Genomic DNA, 23424 nt, shown 5'->3' with positions numbered 1-23424 from the left:
CCTGTGCCTGTGCTGTAAATTCAAAGTAATTCTATGTAAGTGGGCTTAAGAGGGTCAGTAGATAACTCAACTTGAAGTGTGGTGCCTAACAGCATGAATGGCAGGTGATAGTATGAGAGGCATTAATATTTCACTGTCTATTCTCACAGTGGAAAATGGCCCAACCCATTCTATCCTGATGGTTCAGTCCTGGAACTGCACCAATGACTCCTGACCATTCATCCAGACACAGCAAGCACCGTGGAGAGAGTCAGGGATGAGAACTACAAAACAAAAGGAGAGTAAAAGGTGAGAGAAGAACAGACACAGACAAAACAGAAAGCAGAAATAGGTGCACGAATGTAGACACTTTATCTTCTATGAAATCCAGCATTGCCCTGCCCGAAGGTACATCACCACATGGCATTTTGTGCATCCCCTCACACATAAAATGGAGTAGAAAGAAAAGTACTTTCAGGTATGATGTACAAAATGTCTTGTGGAGAGGCCATGTTCAGCTGCTTAACATGCACACATCAAACAACGGTGACAACCAGTTTGGCAGATATTAATTAAGCTTCATCACATGATCACAAACAGCAAGCCAAGCCAAAGCACAGCCGAGAACAGAAGGCGGTGGCAAGGGTGGGGGGGGGGGGGGGGGCACAATGCAAAGGAAAAAAGGTCTTTAAAGGAAGTACCTTCAGATCACGCCTTTCCAGGTGCAATAGCTCAGAGCCTCGGATGTCATGACGGATGAAGCGTTCTTTGTATTCTCCCAAGCTGAGCAGCTCCAGCCAAGAAGCAACTTCATCTGTGCCCCATTTTTGAACTACCAAAGTTAAGAGCAAAAGCCCCTTAATTCCTCCATGCTTCATAAGCAAAGGGTAAGCAAGAGTGGGAAAGAGCAGAGGAGCTAGCAGTGCTGGCAAAGAGGGTGAGGACAATAACAGTTACATTCATCGAGCCCATCACCAGGTAGTTATTCCATGCAAACAATTGTTATTGTATTGACCCTTTGAGCACTGGACATCCTTGCACCTCTCAGGACATGAACACATTTTTTGCTTTAACTGACAAGTTCATGTCTGTAAAGCTGTGATTTGAAGCTTAATCCAGTAGCTCCTCACTAAAGTGTGTTATGTGGAAGCCAGCTCAATTGGGCATTCACCATAAGAGACATCATACAACAGATATTTTGCGAGGCATGTTCCTGTTGTGGAACCTTACTAGATGGTTTCAGAAGTGGCCTTATAATGAAATTAGTGCCCAGAACCCTGACCTTTGCTCCTATCTAGTGAGGGTTCCCTTCAGGAGCCGTTCCTTGCAAAACTACCCCATAATGAAATCCTAGCACGTTAAAATGTTATTGAGGGAAGATCTCAAATCGCACCAATAGTGAAAAACAGTGGCATTTTGAGTGTGCTTACACGTGTGCGCATTTGACCCGAAGATGCTATGAGCCGGTAATTCCTTTCTGAAGGATCGCTAGCTATGGATAGCTTGGATAAGTGAACTTTTTTTTAATCCAGTCACAGGTAATCACAAATGGGCAGTGAGATGCTTGTAAGTGAGATTCTATATTTAGAAACTGAACTAACCCAAAGGTCCTGCAGTCTAACTGACTCAGGTGACATTCATATGAGATTGAAAGAAAGGGATGGCTCTAGGAACCATTCATAGACATGACACTGGAGAGCTTGAACAAAATATTAATAGGGGGCCAACATAACTGTTTCAGATACTCTTAACAGTGATAATCTACTGCCTTGGGAACAGTCAGTAATGGAGAGACATGAGGGAATGGGTGAGTGAGGAGAATCAGACTTTGGGCCTGGGCAGATGGGCCTGTAGTTTCCTAAACTTTCAAGCAAAAAAACCTTTACTGAGCAGGGAAACCAAAAAAGGAACTTGGTTTTAAAGTTTCAATAAGTACTTTTCTAACAACATGCAGGGTAAGGCCTGAAAAGAGCAAATGTCTGAACCTAGCTCTTAATATCATTGCTCAACTATTGAAACAAGATCTTTCATGGCCTTGGCTATCCTGAATCCAATCCAGACTACATGGTTGGGAGGGAGGAGGCATAGAGTAGGGATAGAGGGTTCATTCTCTGATTTGCAGGGCCTGACAAGTGGTGTTCCCCAGGGATCTGTACAGCAGCCTCAGCTTTTCACCATATACAGAAATCACTTGGATGAAAGAATAGAGAGCTATATATCCAAGTTTGCGGGTGACAGTAAGTAAGGAGCTGCAGTAAGTTATGTACATGGAAGCAGGAAGATACAAAGGGGCATACAGACAGGCCAAGTGAGTGGAGAAATGTAAAGTCATCCACTTTGAACCTGAGGAAGACAAGTTGGAGTATTTTCTTCATAGTAAGAGACTAGGAGCTGTGGAGAAACAAAGTGTTTTGGGTGTCCCATGTACACAAATCACTAATAGTGCACAGGTACAAATAGTAATCAAAAAGGCTAATGGGATGTTGGCCTTTACCTCAAGGGAGACAGGGCAGGGTGGAATACCAAGGATAGGAAGTTATGCTTCAGTTGTATAAGGCCTTGGTCAGACCCCATCTGGACATTGCATTCAATTTTGGGTGCCAAACCTCCATTGGACTTGGAAGGGATACCGTGCAGAATTACCAGAATGATGCCAGGATTTAAAAGATTAAATTATGAGGACAGATTGTATAAACTTGACTTTAGAAGATTGAGGGATGTTTAAAATGATTAAAGGATTTGATTGGGTTGTTCTGATGAAAGGTCACAGACCTGAAACGTTAACTCTGTTTCTCTCTCCACAGATGCTGCCAAACGTGTCGAGTGTTTCCAGCACTTTGCTTTTATTTTTGATAGGGTAGATAATGATAAACTATTTCCTCTGGTAGGAAAAATCTAGAACAAGAGGGCATTATTTTTAAATTAGAGTAAGGTCATTTAAGAAGTGAAATCAGGAAACACTTGTTCCGCACAAAAGGTTGTGGAAATCTGGATTTCATTTCCCCATAAGTCTGTGAATGCTGGGACATGTGAAAATGTCAAGACTAAGATTTACAGATTTTGTGAGGTAAGGGTATCAAGGGGTAATAGGACAAAGATAGATAAATGGTGTTGAGGCACCGACTAGCCATGATCTAACAGAATGGCGGAACAGGCTCGAGGGGTTGAATAGACGACTCCTATTCCTATGTTTTTAAAATTACACTCTTTCTAAAGTGCTGCCGGAGCAGGAAGTAAGGTTGATCATCAATTTTCCCTCAACTTTCTCCCTTCTTTTCCAGAAGATGCTTACTCATGCTGGCATATAGTTCCATGAGCAATGACTACCCTCTAATACCTTAATCAGTGTATATTCTTCATGTGTGAGGTAAGACAGTAAGTGTTGGCTCACTTGATGGCTGGGGGTTATATTGCAATTGAAGCAGATCCTATTCTCACTAAATATTCATACATATGTATTTTCCAGCAGACAAATTGGACGCAGGCAGGAAAGCTGAGCACTGGCTGATATTCTCCACCTTTTCTTAATCCAGAAGCTTTGAAAACAATTATAATGCAATGGCAGGTCAAATCAATAAAGTGAGCATAGACAAAGAATTCAGTCTGGTAATTTCCGTTCTTGTAGAGCTCCATACTCAAGTCTAGAAAATAAAAGGCTGGGGGGTGGGGGGAGTGTGGTGGCCACCAAAATGGTCTTCAAAATGATGAAGGGGTTTGATAGGGTACATATATGTTTCCACTTGCAGAGGAGACAAGAACTCGGAGCCATAAATATAAGATAGTTACTAATAAATCCAATAGGGAAATCAGGAAAAGCTTCTTTGCTCAGAGGGTGTTGAGAATGTAGACTTGGCTATCACATGGAGTGCTTGGGGCTAAGTGTATAAATTAAATGCTTTTGAGGGGAAGCCACATAAGTATATGAGGGAGTCAGGGATAGAGGAATATACTGATAGGGTGAGATGGGAGGAGGTTCATGTGGAGCACAAACACTGGAACAGACAGGGTTGGGTCAAATGGCATGTTTCTATGCTGTACTGTCTATGTAAGTCGCCTTGCAGACTCCAATTATCACGTTAAAGGGCACATGATCTGTGCTCAGGAGGAAGTGCAAGAGCAGGAAGGAACTGCTGTCACTCTTATTCAAAGTATCCATTTGTATTATGTGATGCAGAAATCCTAAAAAATTCAATAAAGACACTGAAAACTACTTACTGGCAGACTGCTTTAAATAATACTCAGCTCATCAGAGTTTTGAGTTGCCAACCCGTTTCCTGTAGATCTTCCTATAATTTAGATGTCGAGCCCACTTAACAGTTTGCGTTTTTTGAAACTGAACCATTTCAGCTGATCATGAATGATCTGCCTAGCACTCTGCACCCCTGCTGGCACCTGTCCATGTTCAGTGTCCTGAAGTAAACTGCCACCTCTCATGATCCATTTCCAAGACTTGTTATTACGCATGTGCTTATTTAAAACCTGGGAACCAGATGTTGGACTGCAGATCTGCAACAGTGCAGGTGCTCAGCACTGTTGAATTAGGACAAACACAAACATGTACCTCTACGCACCCGCAGACACAGATACACACATACGCACGCTCTCACGTGCACGCTCACTGACGTGTACACTCACATTAAACAGGAACAAGCGTAGACCATTCAGCCCCTTGAGCCTTCCCTTCACTCAGTTTGTCCATGACCGATCTGCATCTTAACTCCATCTATTTACCTTGGTTCCAAAGCCCATAATACTCTTGCCTAACAAAAATCTATCAATCTCAGTTTTGAAATTTTCAATTGACCCCCAGTTTCAACCGAGTTTTAGGGAGACTCTACTCACCATCTGCTGCACAGCAAACCCTTTGTGTGAATAAGTGCTTTCTGACATCACCCCCAAATGACCTAACTCTAATTATAAGATTTCGCCACCACAGGAAATGGTTTCTCTCTATCTACCCTATCAACACCATTACAAAAGCAAAACATTGCAGATGCTGGAAATCTAAAATAGGAACAGAAAATGCTGGAAATGTTGCCTGCCGTGCATTTCCAGCATTTCCTAGATGTATCAAATGCTTTTAATCTTAAACACCTTTCGATTACCTCTTAATCTTCTATACTGAAGGAAATACAAGCCTAACCTACGTAAATGGTCCTCATAATTTAACTGTTTTCACTCCAGTATCATTCTGGCGAATCTGCGTTGCCACAGCCCCCTCCAAGGCTAATAGATCCAGCCTGAGGTGCGGTACCCAGAACTGAACGCAGAGCTCCAGAGGTGGCCTAACCTGAGCTCTGTATAGTTGTAACATAACTTCCATCTCTTCGTAATCCTGCCCTTTGCGATAAACTGCAACATTCCATTAACCTTTTAAATTATCTTCGTACATGTCCGCTACTTTTTAATGATTTCTGTACGTGATCTCTGCTCCTCTACAGTTCCTAGCTTCTCATCCTACTCTGATATATCTTTCTTAGGTCCAAAGTGGATGAGCTAGCACTTCCTAACATCAAACTCCTGCTAGTGGAAATATGGAACTCACTCCCCCAAAAAGCTCTGGATGCTGGGGTGAGTTGAAAATTTCAAGACTGAGAAGAATAGATTTTTGTTGGGTAAGGGTATCAAGGGATCTGGAGAAAATGGAGTTAAGATACAGATCTGCCAGAACCTAACTGAATAGCTGAGCAGGCTTGAGGAGCTGAAAGGCCTGCTCATGTTTCTCTGTTTCCACCATCAGTCAGTTGAAGAGGGAGTTACATGCATTTGGCAAAAAAAAAACAATTAAGGGATAAAGACAGTGAACGGGGGCATTTTGTTTGAAGTTTGGGAGTGGCTGGATGGGCTGAAATGGGTTTCTCCACGCATGTGCAATACCAAGTTCCAAATCCTATTTTTTCTTAAATGCATAACGTAAAATAAGAGCTCTAATTAATGATTCATAATATTAAGTGCCATATATCTAGTTTTAGGGTTTGCTCAATAGGAGATGGCCTGTCAAAGGTGATTGGTACCTGACCCCAGAACTAGGCCTGGGGGATTGGTGAAATCTCTGGGGAAAATAGAACGTTCAATAAATTAGCTTACTCATTTAAAAAAAAAACTTCTGTCTGTGTAGATGGGAGTTTCTTCTGGCTTTCTAATTTTTTAAAAATTCATTTATGGGATGTGGATATCACTGGCAAGGCCAGAATTTATTGCTTGTCCCTAATTGCCCTTGAGATGGTGGTGGTGAGCCACTTTCTTGAACCACTGCTGTCCATATGGTGAAGGTACTCCCAGAGTGCTGTTAGGTAGGAAATTCCAGGCTTTTGACCCAGTGATAATGAAGGAAAGGTGATATATTTCCAAGTCAGGAGGGTGTGTCATTTGGAGGGGAACTTGCAGGTGGTAATGCTTCCACATGCCTGCTGCTCTTGTCCTTCTCGGCAATAGAGGTCATGGATTTGGGAGGTGCTGTCGAAGGAGGCTTGGCAAGTTGCTGCAGTGCATCTTGTAGATGTAACACACTGCTGCCACTGTGCACTGGTGGTGGAGGGACTGAATGTTTAAAGTGGTGGATGGGGTGCCAGTCAAGTTGGCTGCTTTGTCCTGGTATCATGTTTCTTGAGTGGTGTTGGAGTTGCACTCATCCAGGCAATTGGTGAGTATTCTATCACAAGTCTGACATGTGCCTTGTAGATGGTGGAAAGGTTCTGGGAAATCAGGAGGTGAATCACTTGCCATAGAATACCCAGCCTCTGACCAGCTCTTGTAGCCACAGTATCTATGTAGTTGGTTCAGTTCAGTTTCTGGTCTATGGTGACCCCCCAGTATGTGCAAGGTGGAGGATTCGATGATCCAAAATTGGCTCAGTGGCAGGAAGCAAAGAGTAATGGTTGATGGGTGTTTTGTGACTGGAAGGCTGTTTCCACTGGGGCTCTGCTGGGCTCCATACTAGGTCCCTTGCTTTTCGTGGTATATATCAAGGACTTAGACTTAAATGTGGGGTAATGAATAAAAAGTTTTGCAGATGATACAAAAATTAGCCGTGTGCTTGATAGTGAGGAAGAAAGTTGTAGACTGCAGGAAATTAACAATGGACTGGTCGGCTGGGGAAAAAGTGGAAAATGGAATTCAATCCGGAGAAGTGTGAGGTAATGCATTTGGGCAGGGGAATCAAGGTAAGGGAATACATAATAAATGATAGGATATTGAGAAGTGCAGAGAAACAGAGGGAACATGAACTACATGTCCACAGATCCCTGAAGGTAGCGGGGAAGAAAGATAAGGTGGTTAAGAAAGCACGGCATAGAATGTATGAACATATGAATTAGGAGCAGTAATAGGCCATTCGGTCCCTCGAGCCTGCTCCACCATTCAATAAGATCTTGGTTGATCTGATTGTAACCTCGACTCCACATTCCCCCCCTACCCTCGATAACCTTTCACCCCCTTGCTTATCAAGAATCTATCTACCTCTGTCTTAAAAATATTTAAATACTCTGCTTCCACTGCTTTTGGAGGAAGAGAATTCCAAAGATTCACGACCCTCTGAGAGAAAAAATTTCTCCTCATCTCTGTCTTATATGGGCGACCCCTTATTTTTAAATAGTGACCCCCAGTTCCAGATTCGCCCTCAAGGGGAAATATCCTTTCCACATCCACCCTGTCAAGACCCCTCAGGATCTTATGTTTCAATCAAGCCGCCTTTTACTCTTCTAAACTGCAGCGGATACAAGCCTAGCCTGTCCAACTTTTCCTCACAAGACAACCCGCCCATTCCAGGTATTAGTCGAGTAAATCTTCTCTGAACTGCTTCCAATGCATTTGCATCCTTCCTTAAATAAGGAGACCAATACTGTACACAGTACTCCAGATGTGGTCTCACCAACGCCCTGTATAACAGAAGCATAACTTCCCTACTTTTGTATTCAATTCCCCTCGCAATAAACTATAACATTCAATTAGCTTTCCTTATTACTTGCTGAATCTGCATACTAATCTTTTGTGATTCATGCACGAGGCCACCCAGATCTCTCTGCATTTCAGAGCTCTGCAATCATTCACCATTTAGATAATATGCTTCTCTTTTTATTCTTCCTGCCAAAATGGACAATTTCACATTTTCCCACATTATGCTCTATTTGCCAGATCTTTGCCCACTCACTTAACCTATCTATATCCCTTTCTCTTCTTCACAACTTACTTTCCTACCTATCTTTTTGTCATCAGCAAATTTAGCAACCATACCTTCGGTCCCTTCATCCAAGTCATTTATATAAATTGTAAAAAGTTTTGGTCCCAGCACTGATCCCTGTGGCACACCACTCATTACATCCTACCACCCAGAAAATGATCCATTTATGCCTACTCTGTTTCCTGTTAGCTAGCCAATCTTCTACCCATGCCAATATATTACCCCCTACACCATGAGCTTTTATTTTCTGCAATAACTTTTGATGTGGCACTTTATTAAATGCCTTCTGGAAATATAAGTACAGTACATCCACCGGTTCCCCTTTATCCACAGTAGAGGTTACTTCTTCAAAGAACTCCAATAAATTGGTTAAACATTATTTCCCTTTCACAAAACCCTGTTGATTCTGCCTGATTACCTTGAATTTTTCTAAGTGCCATGTTATAATGTCTTTAGCAATAGCTTCTAACATTTTCCCTAAGACAGATGTTAAGCTAACTGGCCTGTAGTTTCCTGCTTTCTGTCTCCCTCCCTTTTTAAATAAAGGAGTCACATTCGCTACTTTCCAAACTAATGGAACCTTCCCTGAATCTAGGAAATTTTGGAAAATTAAAACCAAAGCATCAACTATCTCACTAGTCACTTCTTTTAGACCCTAGGATGAAGTCCATCAAGACACGGGGACTTGTCAGCCTGCAGCTCCAACAATTTGCTCAGCACCACTTCACTGGTGACTGTAATTTTCTTGAGTTCCTCCCTCCCTTCCATTTCCTGACTTACAGCTATTTCTGGGATGTTAGTTGTATCCTCTATAGTGAAGGCTGATGCAAAATACCTGTTCAATTCATCTACCATCTCCTTATTATCCATTATTAATTCCCCAGACTCACTTTCTATAGGACCAACACTCACTTTGTTAACTCTTTTTAAAAAATATCTATAGAAACTCTTCATATGTTTTTATATTTCTAGCTAGCTTTCTTTCATGCTCTAATTTTTCCCTCCTTATCAATCATAGTTATTCTTTGCTGTTTTTTATATTCTGTCCAATCTTCTGACCTGCCTCCCATTTTTGCGCAATTATATGTTTTTTCTTGAAGTTTGATACCATCTTTAACTTTTTTAGTTAACCATGGATAGTGGGTCCTCCCATTGGAATGTATCTATTGTGTGTATTCTGAACAATCACCTTCAATGTCTGCCACTGCATCTCTATTGATCGATCCCTTAACCTAATTTGCCAGTTCACTTTAGCTAGCTCTACTTTCATATGCCCTCATAATTGCCCTTATTTAAGTTTAAAATACTAGTCTTGGGCTCATCCTTCTCTCCCTCAAACTGAATGTAAAATTCAATCATATTACGATCGCTGCTACCGAGGGGCGCCTTCACTATGAGGTCATCAATTAATCCCATCTCGTCGCACAATACCAGGTCTAGTTTAGCCTGCTCTCTGGTTAGCTCCAAACAACAAAGAACAGTACAGCACAGGAACAGATCATTCGGCCCTCCAAACCCGCGCCGATCTTGATGCCTGCCTAAACTAAAACCTTCTGCACATCCGGGGACCGTATCCCTCTATTCCCATCCTATTCATGTATTTGTCAAGATGCCTCTTAAACGTCGCTATCGTACCTGCTTCCACCACCTCCCCCGGCAGCAAGTTCCAGGCACTCACCACCCTCTGTGTAAACAACGTGCCTTGCACATCCCCTCTAAACTTTGCCCCTCTCACCTTAAACCTATGTCCCCTAGTAACTGACTCTTCCACCCTGGGAAAAAGCTTCTGACTATCCACTCTGTCCATGCCGCTCATAACTTTGTACACCTTTATCATGTCGCCCCTCCACCTCCATCGTTCCAGTGAAAACAATCAGAGTTTATCCAACCTCTCCTCATAGCTAATGCCCTCCAGACCAGGCAACATCCTGGTAAACCACTTCTGTACCCTCTCCAAAGCCTCCACGTCCTTCTGGTAGTGTGGCGACCAGAATTGCACGCAATATTCTAAGTGCGGCCTAACTAAAGTTCTGTACAGCTGCAGCATGACTTGCCAATTTTTATACTCTATGCCCCGACCGATGAAGGCAAGCATGCCTTCTTGACTACCTTATCCACCTGTGTTGCCACTTTGTGACCTGTGGACCTGTACGCCCAGATCTCTCTGCCTGTCAATACTCCTAAGGGTTCTGCCATTTACTGTATACTTCCCACCCGCATTAGACCTTCCAAAATGCATTACCTCACATTTGTCCGGATTAAACTCCATCTGCCATTTCTCCGCCCAAGTCTCCAACCGATCTATATCCTGCTGTATCCTCTGACAATCCTCATCACTATCCGCAACTCCACCAACCTTTGTGTCGTCCGCAAACATACTAATCAGACCAGCTACATTTTCCTCCAAATCATTTATATATACTACAGAGAGCAAAGGTCCCAGCACTGATCCCTGTGGAACACCACTAGTCACATCCCTCCATTCAGAAAAGCACCCTTCCACTGCTACCCTCTGTCTTCTATGACAGAGCCAGTTCTGTATCCATCTTGCCAGCTCACCTCTGATCCCGTGTGACTTCACCTTTTGTACCAGTCTGCCATGAGGGATCTTGTCAAAGGCTTTACTGAAGTCCACATAGATAACATCCACTGCCCATCCTTCATCAATTATCTTCATCACTTCCTCAAAAAACTCAATCAAATTAGTGAGACACGACCTCCCATTCACAAAACCATGCTGCCTCTCGCTAATAAGTTTGTTTGTTAACAAATGGGAGTAAATCCTGTCCCGAAGAATCCTCTCTAATAATTTCCCTACCACTGATGTAAGGCTCAGCGGCCTATAATTTCCTGGATTATCCTTGTTACCCTTCTTAAACAAAGGAACAACATTGGCTATTCTCCAGTCCTCTGGGACCTCACCTGTAGCCAATGAGGATGCAAAGATTTCTGTCAAGGCCCCAGCAATTTCTTCCCTTGCCTCCCTCAGTATTCTGGGGTAGATCCCATCAGGCCCTGGGGACTTATCTACCTTAATGCTTTGCAAGACACCCAACACCTCCTCCTTTTTGATAATGAGATGACTGAGACTATCTACATTCCCTTCCCTAGGCTCATCTTTCACCAAGTCCTTCTCTTTGGTGAATACTGATGCAAAGTACTCATTTAGTACCTCGCCCATTTCCTCTGGCTCCAGACATAGATTCCCTTCTCTGTCCTTGAGTGGGCCAACCCTTTCCCTAGTTACCCTCCTGCTCTTTATATACGTATAAAAAGCCTTGGGAATTTCCTTAATCCTGTTTGCTAATGACTTTTCATGACCCCTTTTAGCCCTCCTGACTCCTTGCTGAAGTTCCTTCCTACTGTCTTTATATTCCTCAAGGGATTAGTCTGTTCCTAGCCTTCCAGCCCTTACGAATGCTTCCTTTTTCTTTTTGACTCGGCTCACAATATCCTACGTTATCCAAGGTTCCCGAAACTTGCCAAACTTATCCAGCTTACTCACAGGAACATGCTGGTCCTGGATTCTAATCAACTGACATTTGAAAGTCTCCCGCATGTCAGATGTTGATTTACCCTCAAACAGCCACCCCCAATCTAAATTCTTCAGTTCCTGCCTAATATTGTTATAATTAGCCTTCCCCCAATTTAGCACCTTCATCCGAGGACTACTCTTATCCTTATCCACAAGTACCTTAAAACTTACGGAATTATGGTCACTGTACCCAAAATGTTCCCCTACTGAAACTTAGACCACCTGGCTGGGCTCATTCCCCAATACCAGGTCCAGTACGGCCCCATCCCATTTGGACTATCTACACATTGTTTCAAGAAGCCCTCCTGGATACTCCTTATAAATTCTGACCCATCCAAGCCCCTAGCACTAAGTGAGTCCCAGTCAATATAGGGGAAATTAAAATCACCCACCACTACAACCCTGTTAACTTTACATCTTTCCAAAATCTGTCTACATATCTGCTCCTCTACCTCCCACTGGCTGTTGGGAGGCCTGTAGAAAACCCCCAACATCGTGACTGCACCCTTCCTATTCCTGAGCTCCACCCATATTGCCTCGCTGCACGACCCCTCCAAGGTGTCCTCCCGCAGTACAGCTGTGATATTCCAGAACATGATGTTCAAAGAATCTAACCCGAAAATATTCTATGAACTCCTCACCTAGGCTAACCTTGCCCGTCTGATTTTTCTAGTCTATATGTAGATTAAAATCCCCCATGATTATTGCTGTACCTTTCTGACAAGCTCTCATTATTTCTTCCTTTATATTCTGTCCATGTGGTTACTGTTAGTGGGCCTGTACACCAGTCCCACAAGTGATTTCTTGCCTTTATCATTTCTCATCTCTACCCAAACCGCTTCTACATCCTGGTTTCCTGAACTTAGGTCATCCCTCTCTAATATGCTAATACCATCATTAATGAACAGAGCCACCCCTCCACCTATTCCTAGCTTCCTGTTCTTCCTAAATGTTACGTACTCTTCAATATTCAGGTCCCAATCTATGCCATCCTGAAGCCATGTAATGGCTATCAGATCGTACTTATTTATTTCTATTTGTGCTCTCAGTTCATCTGTTTTGTTTCAAATGCTACATGCATTCAGATACACAGTCTTTAGTTTTGTCCTTTCATTATTTTTGTAATGTTTAGCCTTGACTGCTGATTTACTTAGATTTGTACTCTCTGTCCCTTCCTGTCACCGTCTTGTTTATCATTTCCCATATCAATACCTTTCTCTCTTGTCTTGTCTCTACTCTTTGATTTACCACATCTTCCCAAATTTGATCCCTTGCTCCCACTATTTAGTTTAAAACCCGGTCTACTTCCCTATTTATGCGGCTCGCTAGAACACCAGCCTGAGCGTGGTTCAGGTACAGAGACCGTCCCAATGGTACAGACCCTACTTTCCCCTGTACTGGTGCCAGTCTCCCATGAACTGGAACCCACTTCTACCGCACTAGGCTTTGAACCACGCGTTCATTTCTCTAAACTTCTTTGTCGTATGCCAATTTGCACATGGCATTATTACCTTTGAGGTTCTGTTTCTTAGTTTAGTGTCTAGCTCCTCATACTAACTATGTAGAACCTCCTTCCTTGTCCTGGCTATGTCGTTGAGGAGGGAGGTTATACTAGAATTGCATAAAACATTAGTTAGATCACAGCTAGAGTACTGCATATAGTTCTGGTCACTGCAGAGGATTTTTACAAGGATGTTGCCAGGAATGGAGAATTTTAGCTATAAGGAAAGATTGGATAGGCTGGGATTTGGCACAGAGGAGGCTGAGGGGAGATTTAATTGAGATATATAAAATTATGATTGGCCTAGAGTGGATGGGAAGGATCTATTTCCTTTAACAGAGGGGCCAATAACCAAGGGGCATCAATTTAAAGTAACTGGCAGAAGGATCAGAGGGGAGTTGAGGAGAATGTTTTTTCACCCAGAGGATGGTGCAACTCACTGCCTGAAAAGGTGGGAGAGGCAAAAGCCCTCATCACGTTTAAAAAATGCTTTGATAGGCATTTGGAGTGCTGTAACCTACAGAGCTATGGACCAGGAGCTGGAAAGCGGGATTAGGGCGGGCAGCTCTTTCTCAGCTGGCAAAACATGATGGGCCAAATGATTTTCTTCTCTGCTGTAAATTTTCTATGTTCCGATGTTAGACTCTCTCTTGTTGGCGATGGTCATTGCCTGACACTTGTGTGGCAAGAATGTAACTCGCCACTTATCAGCTTAAGCCTGAATGTTATCCAACTCTTGCTGCATGCGTGCACAGACTGCTTCATTATCTGAGGAGTTGCATTCATCAGTGAACATCCCCACTTCTGACCTTATGATGGTAGGAAGGAGGGAGAAATTCGTTCACCTATCATTGAAGAACGCCAGGCTGCCTGCACAGGTAGCGGCCCTTGGTGCTGCCTACTCCGGGGAATCAAAGTCAGTCTGCGCAGTATGTGAATGAAGCAGCTGAAAATGGTTAGGCCTAGGGTATTACCCTAAGGAATCCCTTCAGTGATGTCCTGGGGCTGAGATGATTGGCCCCCAACAACCACAACAATCTTCCTTTGTGCTAGGTACGATTCCAACCAGTGGACAGTTCCCCCCACCCCCCCCACCGATTCCCATTGACTTCAATTTTAACCACATGCTATCATCCATCAACAATATGCTTAGCAAGGACCAATGTAAATTCCAGAATCATGAAGAAAGAAACCTGTCCAAGAAGCTCTGTTCCTTATACATGCCTCCTTTGCAGATTCAATTGTGCCCCCTGAGGGTAGCAATGCTCAGATCATAAGTTTCTAACTCAAAATCACAGAATTGTTACAGCACAGAAGGAGGCCATACGACCCGTTGTGTCTGCACTGGCTCTCTGAAGGACCAATTTACCTAGTGCCACTCTTCTGCTTTCACCCCATAGCCCGCGCATTCTTCGTTTTCAGATAACAATCCAATTCCCTCTTGAATGCCTCGATTGAACCTGCCTCCACCACACTCTCAGGCAGTGCATTCTAGATCCTAACCACTCGCTGTGTGAAAAAGATTTTCCTCATGTCGCCATCGCTTCGTTTGCCAACTACTTTAAATCTGTGCCCTCGAGTTCTTGATCCTTCCACCAATGGGAACAGTTTCTCTCTATCTACTCTGTCCAGACCTCTCATGGTTTTGAGCACCTCAATCAAATCTCCTCTCAACCTTCTCTTCTCAAGGAAAACAGTCCCAACTTTTCCAATCTATCTGCGTAACTGAAGTTCTTCATCCTGGAACCATTCTTGTGAATCTTTTCTTTACTCTCTCTAATGCCTTCACATCTTTCCTAAAGTATGGCATCCAGAATGGATGCAATATTCCAGTTGAGGCCGAACCAGTGTTCTATACAAGTTTAACATTACTTCCTTGCTTTTGTACTCTATTAATAAAGCTTAGGATGCTGTATACTTTATGAACCATGCTACAATTAGCTCCACTTTCTTCTGAATATTTGAATGCTTTTCCTGTAGGGAAGACAGGCTTGTATCAAGGCTGAGTACTCAGAGAAAACTCAGAGGACTGATTAGACCATCTGAGGCAGGGTTCAATTCAGGTTTGGTATACTATAAAAGAGAGGGTCATAGAGAATGAATAGGCTCTAGTAAGGTAATGGGTCGTGATGGTAAGACAGTACTTACCAAACCTGACAATTAAACTGTTAAGGTTCATTCCTCATGATTAATTGGAGTTAATTACAAAATCTCAGACTCTTGAACAGTTGATAGAAGTAAACGAGGCACCTTGTACCTTAAATCCTCATGTGTTTTGTGATGAGGGTCCTGAGGAACAGAATGCAGTTGGTCAAGGGATGAATAGTGGCAATGTGAGTGATCTTGACACACCTGACAGAGCTATCACATCCAAAGGCCAATTACCCAGAGCGGGTAATCAGTTGATATATATTCTAGTATTTAGTGAATGGAGGGATGTGCTAATTGTGGGGCATGCAGGAAAAGTTACTGGTAAGTTTAAATATTGGTTGAATGTTCAGGATGATGGCCGAGAAGCAAGGTCCATGGAGTGCAAGAATGGGGTGAAAGAATGGAGAGTAAGAAAGCACAGTGCAAATGGTGATAGTGAGTCTGGAAGTGATTCTTTCTCCAGTTCCTGATCATTTTCCTGCGTAAGAACCTCCGACTGTGCAAGAGGGAAGAATTTGGAAAGATGTTTCTAAGTGATTGCCCTGAGAGAAGTGAATCATTTTTTTTTAAATTGGGTTTTGAAAAATATGTAAATTGATATTTTCAGACACGAAGAATATATAAACACATGGCTGCATCAATAAACATAAGTTACATAAATTTAAATTATACATTTACAAAACAACCAATACATGCATTGTATCTGCCAAAAATTACCACATTATATAATTAAAAGTAAGAACTTTTGAATATTTTGCTGTGAACACTGGGGTATGGGGGTGAAAGAATTTGAAAAGTGGATACGGTCTCTGCCCTAAAACAGGGTAAAGTGTTTTTTGATTGGTTTTTGGAAAATAAATTCTTAGTCTGTTCTCAGCCATGAAAACTACATTTTTATGAAAACAATTATTCTTTTTGAATTCTCAGTATGAACAAAATTATCTGTATTCTGATCTTCACCCTCTATTTCTCCCGAAGCCAGCATTACTCTCTGAAATAAAAATTAAGCACTTGATAGCAGTTTTCTCTGAAACATACCTCCCAAAATGCATTCCAGTGTCAATTATAGAGCAAACAGACTCTTTGGCCAGGACTTTAAGCTGGCGATGGGGGTCTCGACATCCGGAAAAAGCAACACTGAGAAATCTGCATTGCCTCTTCTGTACAAGGCCTGCTGAATCTAGTGCCGAATAGGCACTTAAAAGTGGACAGTGGCGGGCCTTCCATGGGATCAAGGACCCTGGCGACTGAGGTCCTGCTCTTGGAGAGCTGCCAGCCAGAGTCCAGCAGCTCTTCCACTAAGCAGCTCCACTGTGCAGGGGGTGACTGGTGCTGGTGGAGCACCTACCTGTGGCCCAGGAGCGTCGCTGGACCCAAGCCGCAGGTAAGTCAGGGCAGGAGGGGTCTTGTGGAATGGGTGTCACGGGGACGGGGTTGTATGTGGGGTCGTTATAAGCAAGGGTGGGCCCCCCAATTTTCCTGATGCTGGGTCCCTCGTTCAGGCACTGTGCCCTTTAACGAGGGAGACCCCCTCCCCCACAGCCAGGAAGCAGCCCGCACAATTTTTCATGCCATGCTTCCCAGGAGGCAACAGGGCTCCCTGCTGCATGGCTAACTGTGGCTGCGGCAGTAAGAGGCCCTTAATTGGGCATTAATTACCCAGTTAAGAGCCTCAATTGGCAGCGGGGCAAGAAGGCGTTCTGATGAAAGGCCACTGACCTGAAATGTTAACTCTGCTTCTCTCTCCACAGATGCTGCCAGATCTGAGGAGTATTTCCAGCACTTTTTGTTTTTATTTCGGATGTCCAGCATCTGCAGTATTTTGCTTTTATTTTAACTATTTGCTACTTCATTAGAGGACCTTGAAGAACTGTTTTCTCACTGCCACTATGGATGGAAGGGATCAGTGAGGCAGGCTTTTCAAAGGAGGCGAAAATCTCTCCAGCAACTGCGTCCTCTGCTTCCTTCCTAAGTTCAACAATTATGTACCATTGTCATGAGGTTCAAAAGGCAATTGATCACACCATTGTGAAAAGCTTAGCTCATCCTTTTGCCTTCCAATGAGATTGTTCAACATTAATGAGATCTCTAGCCAGTTACCTTTTTCAAGAGGGTAGTTCTTTATCATCCTGGTCCTCGCTGACCAAGCATTGGGCCCATCCACCAAAGCCACAAATTCAATATTCTCATCCTTGTGTTCAAATCCCCTCAGCCTTCACTACCTCTGTTAACTGCTCTAACTCTACAATCCCCAAAATGCTCTTCCCCTGATTACGTGCACCCCAGCCACCACCTTCATCCCACCATGAAAAGCTATGCTTTCAAGCACCTAGTCTCCACGCTCAGTAATTCCTTCCCCAAAGTCCTCTGGCTTTCTACCTCCTTCTTCTCCTTTAAGACCCTCCTTAAAAGCCAACTCTTTGATTTCTCTCCTCCGAATCTCCTCCTTTGGCTCAGCATTCATTTTTTGATCAGATCTTTGTAAAGTAGTTTGGGATGTTTTTGTGTTAAAGGGACTAAGTAATTCCAAGTTGTTGGTCAAGATGTTGGCCTCCCAAGAAGGAATGACTATAGTTTCCGCTGCAAATCGTACCAACACATGCAGCCACATGAAGAACCACAAAGCTTAGAACAGAGTCTCTAACTGCCAACCGGCTGGGCCTGACAGCGGATATGTAATGAATAATTTTCCTTTCTTTGACCCTGTAGACAAATTCATAAGCAAGCTGAAGCTGGAGCCTACTAGCTGTTCATCAACTAATCAGGGTCATGGAGAGGAAGTGAGATCGACTTAGCAAAAGCAGAGGGTGTTTAAGGTGGTTTTGAAAACTGGAGGACTACTGCAAAGGTAGGGCAGAATGAGCAGAATAAGATCATTAGAGAGCTGAAGCCAATCAGTAAGTTGCATTCATCTCTTCATCATACAAGAATGATCCTAAATCATTATTACACTAATGAATGTCTAATTTTTAAGGAAGCGATGTTACAGGATGGGAGAACTGTGTGAGATGCGGTTGACTTGATGGGTTTTTACTTGGCTTTCTTTTTGTATAGTCCTACATCTATTGTAGTCGAAAAGTGTCCTCTGGGCTAGTACCAATAATTGCCATCTACTGTTTTTCACAAAGCTCCCTGGGCATAATCTCAGTGTTTGGAAACAGCATTATTTTGAGTTGCCATTTGACCCAATGCGACCCATCTCACGGAGACCGAAAAAGTTGGCAGTGTGTGTGGAGCAGATGGAAGATGAACATTTTTGCTGGGAATAAGTGATCTATGCATTACAATGCCTAGACAATGGTGCATTTGTGATAAATTCTGCATAGTTGTAGGCATGGAAGAAAATGAAAAGATTTGATAAGACGGGCATCAGCAACAGTGCTCGGGAGTCTCCTTGCCTTGCCAGGGAATAGGATTATATTTGAGGTACATATATCCTTGGTATTTCAGACTGTAATTGTGGTTCCTATTGCCGGGAAGGGGGTGGGGAATCCTATCCAAAGAATCTTGCTGATAACAATAGCTCTTCAGGTGGTTGCTCGAGTCATTGCAGCACCTTATTCCAGGTGTGTTGCAGGTCCATGATGTAATTGAAAAGGAACAGGCTTTCTCCATTCATCTGTTGGGCAGGATGGGCTTAACAAGAGCAATCAGAATGTTATAAGGTTCAGGACAAACTCAAGACATTGGTTTCACTGATTTCCGTAAAGCTACAATTCAGATAACTGCCATACTTTGTGCAGAAGCGGGAAGCTATTAGATTACATGGCTGAATCCCATGTAAAGGTAGACTGGAGACTTCTGATATTATCTCTCTCAAAAGAGGAGTGGGGCCAAGGTTGTAAATTGCCATCCATCCAATTCAATGCTGCTTCATAATTGTTTGATATCATCATCAAGAATTGTATGGGGTATCTGTTGCAGGCATTTTTAAAAGGTTTACGGCACTCATGGTATACATTTGGTAGACTTGCTTGGACTCCACTCAGTTGCCTCAATGTGGGCTTACCACTGGAATGTGCTGGAGGGTGCTCCCTATCTGCAATATTAGAGACCTTGATCCAAGATCTAGAACCAAGCCATGGGGTGGATTTATTGCAAAGGGAACCAGGTTTCAGGGACAGAAGAATCCAGACAATACTGACCTGCTGCTTAGCAACATGGAAGGAACGTCAAGCTAACAACAAGCATATTTCTTTGGCAAAGTCACTTAGCTGAGGACATAGTCAAGCAGTTGATGAGTAAGCCTGATATATTGCAATAGACCTAGATATCCGAAATCAAGATGGATGACATATTATGTAGGCCTTGCGCCATGTTGAAGGCAGTTTGTCAAATAATTGATGAGGAAACTCATATTTAATATGACAGGTTCCTACAACCTGGGGTGGCGCCTGCGTCATGCCCATGCTTTCACTTGTTCAATGATTAACTAGTGTGCGTGCGCTTGCATGCATGCATAGGCGGGGGAGAAGGGACAAGGAGAGTCTCTTTGGGGTAGAGTTGGCTCTACATAAATAGCGATGGAGACTGGTACTGACTCTATTTCCCGTGGAGGATTTGGTAATCCAATACATGAATAAGACAGGCCCATTGTACTCCAGGGCACTGTTGAACATGGGCTAGACAGTCTGATTCATTAATGGTACCCAGAGGGTAAACTAATAATTGGAGACTGTAATCCTTGCCATTTAGCTCCAGATAACCTGCAGGTCAATTGCCCTGAAAGGTAGAATGATCTGACTGCAAAATGCATTGTAAAGCTTACCCGTGCTAAAATACTGAGGAGTTGTAAACTTTTAGCTGTTTAAACTGCAGCAGTGCTTTTTACAAAAAAAGTACCGGCTCTGGTCAACATGTGCTGAAGTTAGTTTAGGAAACTGGAATATGCCCCTAAGGGGAGAGATCAGCTCTACTCATGTGGTGTTCCCTGTAGTTTGGAGACTCTTCTTTATGGTGTGGGTTCCTCTGTATGTCCAACCCACCAGATAGAAACAAAGTGTTTTACTGGGAAAATCTTTCTGGAATATTTTAGAATTTATTTTTCCTTGTTTTTCAATGTTGATTCAAAATGCAAAACCATCTCATTTAAATTGCTATGACATGAAAGGTCAATCCAAGTCCAATGAAAGCATTCATTTGTGCTAGTTTACAGTATTTTACTTAAACGGACTTAACTGCAATAACAGTAACTGTGCCAAGCATGAGGGCAGGTAACTGCAAGATCATTCAACAATTAGACTTAGGAACATAGGAACAGTAGTCAGTCATTCAGCGCATCGAGCTTGCTCCACCATTCAACACGATCATGGCTGATCATCCACTTCAATGCATAGGAACATAGCAGCATATTCAGACTTCATAAAATCTGAATCTAGAAACATTTTCCTATTCAGGGTTCAAAGGGCAGATTTTACAATGTTGCTCTTGGTGCAGAACCTCATGTGGCAGTAGAAAGTATTGGAAACTTCTAATGGATGGAAAATTGTGCAGAACACAGACCATTGTGCCAGGTTCAGGAGGCAGGTAACACTCTGTGCCAGGAAGGCTGATTGGTAAAATCTATGCGATATATTAGTGGTATATATATTTTCCCAGTTCAACCCTTGAATTTATAGTATCTGGAACTTCTCTCTTTCCCAGTTAATACTCTCCCATCACCCTAACCATTTCTGTGAAGAGTGAAAGTTCCCCTGAAAGGGATCTTGTGACTGTGGAAACATCACCCACACCTTAAGTGGTGAGAGGCAATCATCTATCAATGGACAAGAAAAACAATGTCTTACCTGGCTGAGGAGCTGCCTTATGCCTTTGGCTTTTTTCTTTCTTAAACTTTGGCACAATTCGGAACATAGCACTTCGACTGTTTCTTTTGGCAAATTCCAATGAATGGTCCTGTTGAAAATTAGGTTGATTTCTTGTCATTTGAATGCTTGATAATGAGTGAAACCATCTCACTGATAGAGCCAACTCTATTCAGCAAAATCATTCTTCTACAATTTGCTAATTGCTCTCGCATTTGCCAGTAGATGGTGTGCGGGCGTCCTTGAACAACACCGAGTATCGGTAACTACTCTATAAACCTATCAGATGCAGCAGGTGGGACTGGACATCACAACCACATTATCAGCAGTATTCACTCTCAACCTAACATGGTCATAAAAAGTGAGTGTGGCACAGAATTGATTCGAGCAGCAGCTCTTCCCACACACATTCTCTTCTAAACAATCACTCACACTCTTTTATATAACTAATTTGATTTGAGCTTTTTTGATGAGGTAACAGAGGGTTGATGAAGCTATTGCGGTTGATGTGATGTACATGGACTTCCAAAAGGCATTTGATAAAGTGCTACATAACAGGCTTGTCAATCAAGTCCAAGCCCATGGAACAAAAGGGACAGTGGCAGCATGGACACGAAATTGACTGAGTGACAGGAAACAGAGATTAGTGGTGAATGGTTGTTTTTCAGGCTGGAGGAAGGTATATAGTGAGGTTCCCCAGGGGTCAGTACTAGGATCACTGCTTTTCTTGATCTATATTAATGACCTAGACTTGGGTGTACAGGCACAATTTCAAAATCTGCAGATGCCACAAAACATGGAAGCATTGCGAACTGTGAAGAGGATAGTGATAGACTTTTAAGAGGACATAGACAGGCTGATGGAATGGACAGATACATGGCAGATGAGATTTAATGTAGAGAAGTGTGAAGTGATCCATTTTGGCAAGAAGAACAAGGAGAGGCAATATTAAAAATAAAGGAAACAATTTTAAAGGAGGTACATGTGTACAAATCATTGAAGGTGACAGGGTAGATTGAGAAAGTGGTTAATAAAGCACACTGGATCCTGTGCTTTATAAGTAGAGGCACAGCCTTTATAAAAAGACTGGTTCGGACTCAACTGGAGTATTGTGTCCAGTTGTGGGCACCATACTTTAGGAAGGAAGTGAAGGCATTAGAGAGACTGCAGAAAAAATTATAAGAATGGTTCCAGGGATGAGGGACTTCAATTATGTGGATAAATTGGAGAAGCTAGGGTTGTTCTCCTTAGAGAAGATTCAGAGGAGATTTGAGATGTTCAAAATCAAGAGGGGTCTGGACAGGGTAGATAGGGAGAAACTGTTCCCGTTGGTGCACGTGTCAAGAACCAGAGGACACCGATTTAAGGTGAGTGGCAAAAGAAGCAACAACGACATGAGGAAAATCTTTTTTATGCAGTGTTTATAGGATCTGGAATGCACTGCCTGACAGTGTGGTGGAGGCAGAGTCAAATGTGGCTTTCAAAAGCGAATTGGATAATTATCTGAAGAGAAAGATTTTGCAGGGCTACAGAGAAAAGGCAGGGGAGTGGGACCAGGGGTCAGCAACGTGTCCGTACATGGACATCAGTGTCCATGGTAAAAAAATTTTGAGGTCCATGATTGGTAATTTCAGGGATGAGAAATTTCCCATTGGCTTCTTTTAGTTTAAGAGTGAGAGAGAGAGAGAGCCTAGCAGCTAGGTTATTTTAAAACACAAGTTTAAAGGCTTGTGTTATGTAAACTCATTTAAAAATGGCAAATATCACTGAGAGAATGTCTCGATTTCTATGCACTGGCTCGCATTACTTTCACTTGGAACACAAGCTCAGTGACATGTTGAAAGTTGCTGGACTTTTACTTCCATATAAATGTCTGCTGCTCTGCATTTGGAATCACATTGTTCCAGAACTTGTATTGAGGGGAAAATAGGCAGGAAAATCCAAGGAATCTCCATCGGTCAGCACTGGAAGTTCCTCATGAATACAAGAGTACGGTGTAACACGGCTGAGTGATATTGACAAAAAACATAATGCTGCTGACCCATAAACAATAGTTAGTAACGGATAGCTTTAATAAACCTTAATTTATGATGAACTGTCTATAATTCCCTAACAAAATCCATGCTCCATTTGCAATTTTAGAAACTGTGGGGGAAGATATAGTAAAAATTTATGATGGTTTCAATGACCACATTAGAAACAGTAATTAACTGATTTCCTTTTGCTGTGAATTGGATTAAAGGACAAGTTTTACAAATATGTCAATGATCAGAAA

The 23424-nt window shown here is 42.7% G+C and overlaps 1 protein-coding gene across 9 annotated transcripts in view; it reads right to left on the bottom strand.

The window, feature by feature from the left end:
* dgkh (diacylglycerol kinase, eta) overlaps positions 1-23424 on the bottom strand; it is a 640503-nt gene that overhangs the window by 63827 nt on the left and 553252 nt on the right. For 6 of the 9 annotated variants that reach the window (XR_010975789.1, XR_010975788.1, XM_068040243.1 and 3 more), the window contains 2 exons: positions 21132-21240; positions 681-811 (listed from right to left, as the gene is read on the bottom strand). Coding sequence is in view for 6 of the 9 variants with exons in the window: in XM_068040243.1 (XP_067896344.1) it covers positions 681-811; positions 21132-21240 (240 nt within the window). In the remaining 3 variants the exon portion in view is untranslated. Of the gene's footprint in view, positions 1-680; positions 812-2835; positions 2875-15342; positions 15484-21131; positions 21241-23424 lie in introns of those variants that run through there. The other 3 variants (XR_010975790.1, XM_068040245.1, XM_068040244.1) reach the window with 3 other exon arrangements.

The sequence above is a fragment of the Heterodontus francisci genome, chromosome 10 (genome assembly GCF_036365525.1).
Source record: "Heterodontus francisci isolate sHetFra1 chromosome 10, sHetFra1.hap1, whole genome shotgun sequence".
Classification (NCBI taxonomy): domain Eukaryota; kingdom Metazoa; phylum Chordata; class Chondrichthyes; order Heterodontiformes; family Heterodontidae; genus Heterodontus; species Heterodontus francisci.
The sequence above is the reverse complement of the archived record's forward strand: the minus strand, read 5'-3'. Positions and strand labels throughout refer to the sequence as shown.